This window comes from Budorcas taxicolor, chromosome 7, assembly GCF_023091745.1.
Source record: "Budorcas taxicolor isolate Tak-1 chromosome 7, Takin1.1, whole genome shotgun sequence".
NCBI classification, from domain to species: Eukaryota; Metazoa; Chordata; class Mammalia; order Artiodactyla; family Bovidae; genus Budorcas; species Budorcas taxicolor.
Window position 1 is genome coordinate 8,164,353 of NC_068916.1, and position 10,102 is coordinate 8,174,454.

The 10,102-nt window shown below is 47.4% G+C and overlaps 1 protein-coding gene across 1 annotated transcript in view; it reads right to left on the reverse strand.

Moving 5' to 3' along the window:
- Positions 1-7,934, reverse strand: part of NWD1 (NACHT and WD repeat domain containing 1) — a 76,372-nt gene extending 68,438 nt beyond the window's left edge. The window contains exons 1-2 of the mRNA XM_052644063.1: positions 7,851-7,934; positions 5,396-5,512 (exon numbers count right to left, since the gene is read on the reverse strand). Coding sequence (XP_052500023.1) covers positions 5,396-5,512; positions 7,851-7,934 — 201 coding nt within the window. The remainder of the gene's footprint in view (positions 1-5,395; positions 5,513-7,850) is intronic.
- Between the last annotated feature and the right edge of the window lie 2,168 nt (positions 7,935-10,102).

Below are 10,102 nucleotides of genomic sequence, written 5' to 3' on the forward strand. Positions count from 1 at the left end.
CTTCCCAACTCAGAGACTAAACCCAAGTCTCCTGCATTGCAGGTGGATTCTTAACTGTGTAAGCCTCCAGGAAAGCCCAATGTGAAAACCCTCACCAAATGGAAGAAATTCACTTCGTGATGATCATGAACACATAGCCCCCAGACCTGTGGCACCTAAGGACTGGTAATGTTAACCCCTGTGATACCACCCTGTTACCTCACCATCAACCAATCAGGGAACTGTGTGAGTTGATCCCATACCCGGCAACTCTACTCCCTCACCTGGCCTTTAAAAATGCTTTCCTGAAAGTCGTCTGGGAGCTCAGGGGTTTTGAGCCCTAGCTGCCCTGGACTCCTTGCTTGGCACCTGCAGTCAGCTCTGTGCTTTCCTTCAGGACAACTCGATGTTGGTAGAACGGTTTTACTCTGCATGGGCGTGTGGATCCAAGTTTGGTTTGGTAACAAGGTGTTGAAGAGGATTCCACTCTCCAACTGCCTTTCTTGCAGGCAGAGCCGTGGACAAGCAGGAGGAGCTGGAAATGATGTAGCCAGCCAAGCACAAACCGGAGCTCTCAGGAAGGAGACAGAAGATACAGGATGCTCCTGTCTGCGGGACCAGAGCAACGGGAACAGGAGGAGCTTGAAAGAAGCTCAGGTTAACACCACCAGGGGCAGCTCTCTGGAGATGCTGGAGCTGCAGGTGGCCCGAGAGACCCAGAGCTTCTAGAAGGAAGTGCCGTGGGGAGCCGTCCCCTGCCGCACTGCCTAATGACTTATTTACCAAAGAGATGCCTCTCCAAGGGCCTCCACTGCATCTCTGAGTTTTGTGGAAAGCCCCCTAAACCAGAGCCACTGAAGGAGAATGAAGCTGTGACTCTCAAGAGTTAGAAGGGAGACACCCGTTTCAGGAGGAACACAGGAAGTGGCTAAAGGTCAGCTTGCGGCCCAAGGAACCCTTCTGGAAGGATTCGCAAGGTCCCTGGGCCTTTCAGGCCTGGAGGAATCTCCGAGATCACCCTCCCTCCCGTCCACCATCCCTCATGCCACCTGGAAGCTGCATTGCGCTTTTGGCTGCCTGCAATTTCAGTTGCAAAATGGAAGTCCTCCTGGAGTTCCTTTTCTCCCCATCTCCCGTTTTTCTTTATGAAACTTTTTTCTTTTCTTTTTTTATTTGAAACTCAACAAAATGACCAATCATCAGTCTCAATCATCAGCAAAAGCAGAAAACTGGGGGGAAAATTCGCAAAGGAGATACACAAGTCAGAGGATTTTGTCGTTGTTGCTTAATCACTCAGTTGTGTCCGATTCTTTGTGACCCCGTGGACTGTAGTCCTCCAGGCTTCTCTGTCCATGGGACTTCCCAGGCAAGCATACTAGAGTGGGTTGCCGTTTCCTTCTCCAGGGGATCTTCCAAACTTATGGACTAAACCCACATCTCTTGCATTGGCAGGCAGATTCTTTACCACTGAGTCACGAGGGAAGCAACTCAGAGGGTAGAGTCTTTAAAATATTAGACTGTATCTTAAAGCAATAATAATTAAAATAGGGAGCCATACTCAATACTTTGCAACAACTTTTAAAGGAAAAGAATCTGAAAAAGTTTATACATATATATGCATTTGTACTCAGTTGCTTCAGTCGTGTCCGACTCTTTTTGACCCTTTAAAGTACACCTGCCAAGCTCCTCTGTCCATGGGATTTTTCAGGCAAGAATACTGGAATAAATTGCCACTTCTTCAAGGCTCCAGGGAATCTTTCACACCCAGGGATCAAGCCTATGCCTCCTGTGTCTCCTGCATTGCAGATGAACTCTTAACCTGCTGAGCCATTATGGATGTATGTACCTGAATCACTTAGCTATACAGCTGAAACCAACACAACTTGAAAATCAGCCATTGCCGGGAGCCAGCGTGAGGAATCCCACCCGTGACAAGGTCTTGTGGCAGAGATCTGATGGGCAAGGCGAGTCAAATCTCAGGGCTTCCCCCTGGTATTTCCTGAGCATGTACCCCAAAAAAACCAAAGTCTGCCGGCCTTTGTACTCTGCTTTTCCACTCTTCTGACACACTCTGGAAAAAGTCAACTCAGGGCTTTAGTCTTCTGCATTTGAAAGGGTGTTTCAATCCAAAAACCCCTCTGATGGCTTTCTAGCCTGCCTGCGTGTGATTTCTAGCTGTGCGTGTGATTGTTTGAGGCCTCCCCGACCTCGGGAGGCACAGGAAGCTTAAAACATCCTAGGAATGTAGGGGCTTCCGAGGAGTCAAAATCATTAGAATAGGACTGATTAAAGGTTTCTTTTGTTGAGCCAATACTTGCTGCCAAATTTTCATATCTTTTATTTGTAGAGATAGTTGGTATATAGAAAAACAGGGAGTAGACCTGGTATTAGCAACATTAGATCTTTGAGTTAAGTACCTTCTTTGTTATAACCCACTGCACCTTTGTTCTACAGGAATGTAACTTTATTTAGTACTTTGAGGGTGAGGCAGAGTAAAGAAAAAACACTTCTAGGGAAAAGGAGTTTTCTGGTTGATAGACAGTTATCCAGGAAAAGAGCCATAAAAATGTTAACAGGCTTCTTGGCCAGAAGATAATGTAAACCACCTGAGACCTTTTGTATACAGGAGGGTATGCAAAAAGAAAGCCTGGTCTCAATGAGGGTCAGGACTGCTGCCCCTGCATAACTCTGCATATTCCATTATTTCTTTGTGTACAACTTGGGGTATATAAGCTGATTTTGAAAAATAAAGTTTTTGGAGTCTTGCACCGATGCTGGGCTTCCCTATGTCATTCTTTTCTCCCTTTTTTTGGCTGAATTCCCATCTGGAGCGGGGAGGCTCACCACGTCTACTTACTTGCCCTGGCTGCTAAGATCCACGCGAAAGGGAGCCTAAGGCAGGGCACCCTTCGATATTCAAGTGGGCACTGGTGGCCTAACGTAGATGGTGCAAACCTCTTGTCTCGAGGTTTTATTGGTTTTCCCCGTAAACCAAGTTATTCAGCCTCTTTTTCTCCGCCGAAATTTCCTACTCTACCATTTCTTCCTAATCTAATCTTATATCTCTAAATAAATAAGTTTTTCCTTGCCAACACCGTCCCCGCTTCAAATCACCCTGGATCCACCGGGGCTGCACCCCGGCGATCTATAAAATAAAAATAATAAAGAATTCAATAAAAAAATAAAGACATGAAAGCCAGTGATTCAAACTTCCAGTTATAAGATAAGTAAGTCCTAGGGATGTAATGTACAGCATGGTGACTCCAGTGAACACTGCTGTAGGGTATATTTGAAAGTTGCCAAGAAAGTAAACCCTAGACATTCTCATCACGAGGGAAACCATTTACCTTTTTCGTATCTATATGAGCAGCTGGGTGTCAACTAATATTATTTCACAATACGTGTAAATCAAGTCATTATGTTGTATACTTGAAACCCATACAGTGCTGGATGTCAGTTACAGCTCAACAAAGCAGGAAAGAAAGAAAAATTGATGTCAGCCTACAAAGAAAAGTATAGGAGGAAAGCATGAAAACACAGTGGTAACTATACAGATAAAACTTAACACAGCAAAGCTTTTCACATCTGCCACCCGGATCTTAGTTTTTTTTTTTTTTTTTTTTAAGGAGATGTCCTGGGTGTTCTTTGGAAGGGCTGATGCTAAAGCTGAAACTCCAATACTTCTGCCACCTCATGCGAAGAGCTGACTCATTGGAAAAGACTCTGATGCTGGGAGGGATTGAGGGCAGGAGGAGAAGGGGACGACAGAGGGTGAGATGGCTGGATGGCATCACCGACTCGATGGACGTGAGTTTGGGTGAACTCCGGGAGTTGGTGATGGACAGGGAGGCCTGACGTGCTGCGATTCATGGGGTCACAAAGAGTCGGACACAACTGAGCGACTGAACTGAACTGAACTAATCTCTAAAGCAGCACTAGAACTTTCAGCAACCCTGGAACTGTTCATGCCCACGCTGTCCAACACGGTGGCCCCTTGACACACGCGGCCACTGAGCCACTGGAATGCGGCTGGTGCAATCGAGGAGCTGAAGTTTTAATTCTACCCGATATTAATCAACTTAAATCACCACATGTGGTTTGTGGCTACTACGCTGGGCAGTGGGCTTCCCAGGTGGCATTAGTGGTAAAGAATCTGCCTGCCAAGGCAGGAGACGTAAAAGACATGCGTTCAATCCCTAGGTCGGGAAGATCCCCTGGAGAGGGCAGGCGCAGCAACCCACTCCAGGATTCTTGCCTGGAGAGTCCCATGGACAGAGGAGCCTGGTGGGCTACAATCCATAGGGTTGCAAAGAGTCGAACACGACTGAAGCAACTTAGCACGCATGCATGAACACTGGGCAGGGCAATTTTAAGTCCAAATGGGCTTCATGTATTTGTCTTTATTTCCCTAGAAAACAAGCTTTTATAAACCTTCTTTTACTTGCTGTATTCTTACCTCCAGAAGTTTTTTGGGGGAGCTGCTCAAAGCTTCTTTTTGATTAAGATGTATTGGGCAAAGATACTTTCTTGACTTTTTCTCTCTTTACCTTCTGGGACAGGTTTAGGCAAACTTTCTATCAAAGGCCAAATAACCAATATTTTCAGGGTTGATGGACAGATGGTTTCTGTGGCAACTACTCAGCTCTGCCATTGAAACTGGAAGCAGCCTAGAGTGGTATGTAAATGAATGACCGTGGCTGTGTGCCAATAAAGGTTTGTTTACAAAAACAAGTAGAAGGCCGGACTTGCCCCATGGGCTGTGGTTTGCTGACCCCTGCTCTAGGATTTATGAGCCAAAATTCTCTAGTTCTTGGTATATATGAAACTTGGTAATGTAACAAATCAAAATTTTAGAATATCATATGCTGATTATAACTTAAACCATTAATTGTGAGCTGGAGATTATTCTGGGATCAGAGAGAGTTTAGCTGGGGAGGAGAGAAGACCCTGGTTGGTCTTGCCTAGGGTCAGAAGAAGTTAGCTTCTGAGGCTGGCTCAAAAAAGGGACACAGATTGCTCCCAATAACACAGGGCACATGGGAGAAAAAAATTTGCATACCCTGTAGATTTTCACCTTCTCTATGGTTTTCTAGGATCTCAAAGTTCCCCAAACAAAGCTGGTGATGTGGGAAAACTCGGAGCAAATTCTAAGATCCCTTTGGGCTTCAGCACTCTGCTCTGCCACTCACCTGCTGCTTCCACTTGACTGCTACTGTCTGGATTCTGGCTAGCTCTCCAGAAAAATGGGTGCTGTGATCAATTAGCAATGTCCGCCATGGGCAGGCTATGAAGATTGAGCATGATAGCAGACATGCCACCCACTTCCCTCAATTGACGGGTGTGGTCTAGAAACAGGGCCGTATCCTGGTGCTAGAATGAAAAGTAAGAGTTACTCTGTCCCTCCCAAGAGACTCACAACAAAGGCTGGCCCTATGGATGTTTTCCGACACCGGTCCAGCTCCTCCAAGCAGAGTTCTGTAGTCAGGGGGTTAGTGGCCTCGGTGTTCCGAATACCCCACCGCAGGTCAACCACCTGGAAATGACAAGCATGGGTTTGTCAGGAAGGCGGCAGGATGGGTGATGTTTTCCAGTTCCTTTTGATAAAGGCATAAAGTTTCTTTCAGTCATTTTTTAATTTTTGGCTTCCCTATGCAGCATGCCAGATCTTAGTTCCTGGACCAGAGATCCAACCCTGGCCCCCTGCCCTGGGAGCTCGGAGTCTTAGCCACTGGACCGCCAGAGAAGGCCCTCTTTCAGTAATTTGACAACCTTTCCTCAAAGAGGGATGTCTGCATTAAAAGAACTTGAATGATACCCATAATCCCAGTGTAACCATGAGAAAAATATCCGACAGACCCAAATTGGAGGTATGCCACAGGACTCCCAGGCAATCTTCCCCACAACTGTGCTGCTCATGAGTATGAAGGAGAAGACCAAGGAGCTGTCCCAGCCACAAGCGACTGGGGAGCTGGGACAACTAAATATAACAGCGTTCCTTGGCCTTCTAAATGTAACCGAGTTCTCCAGCCAGAAAGGAGACACAGCTGGCGATAGTCAAAAAGTCTGGAGGTTGCTTAAAGGTAACGTACTAATGTCCATTTCTCAGTCATAGCAAACATGCTCCGATAATAGAAGATGTTCACAACAGGGGAAAAAGTGGGTGGGTGGGGCATACGGAGACTCTATCCTACAGGCAATTTTCCTGCAAATCTGAATTCCAAACTCAAACATTTACTTTAAAATATTTTAAAACATTTTGAAAGAACTTGGGCATTTTCAAACTGTTCCTTTTTAAACAAGGACATGTCCACCCTTGTTTGCAGAGCTTTCTTTGCAAAGGAGGGTTTTCGCTTGGCCAGAATCAGACATAGCAAAGTGTCCTGGGCAACTGCATGCTTCCGGTCCATTTGGGCCTACTGGCCAGAGGTGGAGCTGAGTAGAATGGTTTAATTCAAACAGTGAAGCTGACCAGGCAGAAAGCTGGGATGAGGAGAGAGTGGGTGGGACTCAGAACAGGCCAAGTCTCCCTCAATTTTTTAATCTTCTCCCAGAGAGGACATAAAATTCCTAATAAACTACAGCATGGGATAAAAGGACTGCAGTACCGGATGTGGCTGGAGGAGGAAAGGGAAAACGAAAAAGGCTCAGCCACTGGGCCCGCACAAGAAACTCCACCTCTCCAGGCCACTGTCTCCCAGCCTGCGTCTTGGCGGTGTTTATTGCCCTAGTCAAACATTAAAGGGATGCACACGGGGCGTTCCATCGGTGCTCAGCACCTTTGTCTTCATGGTCTGCCACTGAATCATGAATCATGATCAGTGAGGGCAGAGGCGAATTCCCTCCACAGCGTTGCCTCTTTCTTAGTAATGTAGAGGGACCTTCCTGGTAGTCCAGTGGCTAGACTCTCTGGATGACTGTTATAAATGGCAAAGAGATAGCATCAACTGAGGCTGAGACTCCAAAGATGGTTTATCAGTTTCCGCTTAGAAACATGCAGGCATCTACATCCCCACCCTGGGACTGGTGCCCTCTATCTAGGGCCCAAGGTGATGGCCCGGCTGGTGCACGTCTCACATGCATGCCCACCCAAATATCCCACAGCCCTCATAGACACCCCCTAAAGCTATTCCAGTGTAGGGAGGGCTGGAGGACAGGACAAAGCAACAATGAAAGTGATGTGCAAGGCTTCCCTGGTGACTCAGGGGTAAGGAGATACAGGTTTGAGCCCTGACCCAGGAAGACCCCACATGCCACAGAGCAAGTCACCCCTTGCACCAGAACTACTGAGCCGGTGCTCGAGAGCCTGGGAGCCACAGCTGCTGAAGCTCACATGTCCTAAAGCCCGTGCCCCACAGCAAGGGAAGCCACCGCAATGAGAAGCCTGCGTCATCCATCACACCAGCAGCCCCCACCGTCATTTGTTAAAGTACTTTTTCTTATTGATTTACTTATTTGGCTGTGCTAGGTCTAGAGGTGGCATGCGAGCTCTTAGCTGCAGCATGTGGGGTCTAACTCCCTGACCAGGGATCGAACCTGGGTCCCCTGTATTGGGAGCAACGAAGAGTAGCCCCTGCTCTCTGCAACTAGAGAAAGCCCACGTACAGCAATGAAGACCCAGCACAGCCAAAAAGAAAAAGACAGTACATTTTTTTTTTTAAGTGACATGCCCAAGGAGCAGAGTTGCAAGGCATTCACTCGTAGTACTTTGCCACACCACCTGGGTAGACTGCAGTGCCCATGGCCACGACCTCTCCACCTGCCTTCTTTAGAGGACTTTCATCTGTAATTCTGGGGTGGAGCCCCCCTGAGCAGGGAGCCCGTATGACTACCCGGGTTGCTGAGACTGTGAGCGGGGGCAGGTGGGCCGTTACCTCGAACATCAGGCCGTGCTTCTGGCAGAAGGTCTGCACTTCAGGGTAGGCGGTGCTCTGCAGGGCTTCCCTCTCTGCATCCATATCTGCAAGGAACGGCATGGAGGCTAGGAACCGGAAAAACTCAGAGCTCGTCCCTGCCTCCCAGCTCTGCTTTTAGCCTCAGGTGCTCCTACAGAGGAAAGCTATGACAAACCTAGTCTGTCTGCTCAGCCACTTTAGTTGTGTCTGACTCTGTGTGACCCTGTGGACCGTAGCCTAGCCTTCCAGGCTCCTCTGTCCATGGTGATTCTCCAGGCAAGAATACTGGAGTGGGTTGCCATTCCCTTCTTCAGGGGATCTTCCCAACGCAGGGATGGAACCTGCATCTCTTACATATCCTGCGTTGGCAGCTGGGTTCTTTACCACTGGCGCCAACAAACCTAGACAGTGTATTAAAAAGCAAAGACACCAGTTTGCCAACAAAGGTCTGTATAGTCAAGGCTATATTCTTTCCAGTAATCATGAACAGATGTGAGAGCTGGACCATAAAGAAGGCTGAGCACCGAAGAATTGATGCTTTTGAATTGTGCTGGAGAAGACTTTTGAGAGTCCCTTGGCCTGCAAGGAGATCCAACAAGTCAATCCTAAAGGGAATCAACACTGAATACTCATTGGAAGGACTGATGCTGAAGCTGAAGCTCCAATACTTTGGCCATCTGAGGTGAAGAGCTGACTCACTGGAAAAGACCCTGATGCTGGGAAAGATCAAGAAGGACAAAAGGGCGACAGACGATGAGATGGTTGGATGGATCCATCACTGACTCAATGGACATGAACTTGGGCCATGTTCATGTCCACGGGACAGGGAGGCCTGGCATGCTGCAGTCTGTGGGGTTGCAAAGAGTCAGACACGATTTGGTGACTGAACAGAACAACTCTTACGGAAGCTAGGACCCTTCATGAAGAATCGAAGGCTACAAAAAATAGGAGGCATGCCAGAAAGACCAACTATGCCTGGGACTTTCCTAGCGTTAGTGCTAAAAATCCCACATCCCAGGAAACCGCTCAGACCCAGCTAACCAGTATGGTTGTTCACCTTTGGTTAGGGTTGCTAGATAAAATACAGGACACCCAATTGACTTGCATTTCAGATAAGTAATGGGAAACCTGATAGCATAAGCACAGCCCACTCCCTGAACTCCAGAATGTGCATTTCTGATAAGCCCTGTTCCATGTGTAACACAAATCACTTGTTAGCATAAGTACGTCCCTCTCTGCACACTGGCGGTGGTGGTTTACTCACTCAGTCGTGTCTGACTCTTTGTGACCCCATGGACTGCCAGGCTCTTCTGTCCATGGGATTTCCCAGGCAAGAATACTGCACTGGGTCACTATTTCCTTCTCCAAGGGATTTTTCTGACCCAGGGATCGAATCCACGTCTCCTACATTGCAGGCAGTCTTCCTCGCATGCAGATTCTTTACTGCTAAGCCACCAGGGAAGCCGCTCTGCACACTATCTTATTCTAAAAGATCATTGGTTGTTTATTTCAAATGCAAATTGAGCTGGGTGTCCTGGTTTTGTTGGTTATGGTGGTGGTTTGGTTTCTTATTTTTGATAAATCTGGCAACCCTGCCTAGGGTAAATCTGGATTCTAAGATTATTTTCTACCACTTGCCTTCATTGTATGGCCTTGTGCCAAGCATCATGCTATCCTTGGTTTCCTCCTCTGTAAAAAGGGGGTGATGCCTGTACTCTGCAGGGCTACAAGCTCCCCAAAGTCAAAAACCTCTGCTCTAAGTCATTGCTAATTTCTCAGCACTCAACACAGGCACTCAATAAATGTTGATGCAACCATTGAGGCTGCACTTACTGTAATGTAAGCATTCAGGAATTATTTGCTTTCTCCACGTAGCCAGGGGAAGGTCACTTGAGTGTCCATGAAAGGACTCCCAAAGCCGCTAGTTCAAAGAAGCTGCCTGAGTCCTAGCATAGGCACTGACCTGATGCCAATCTCGGACCTGTCTCCCACTCCCTTCCTGTGCCTGTCCTGTGAATTCCACAGGTTGTTTATATTTGTCCATATAATATCCACTGTGAAGTTACTTTATGTCCAAACACTAAAAAGGATTCCTGGTGGTCCAGTGGTTAAGACACAGGTTCGATCCCTGGTCAGGGAACTAAGATCCTGTTTGCATGCGTGCTAAGTCACTTTAGCCATGTCCAACTCTTTGCGACCCCATGGACTGTAGCGAGCCAGGCTCCTCTGTC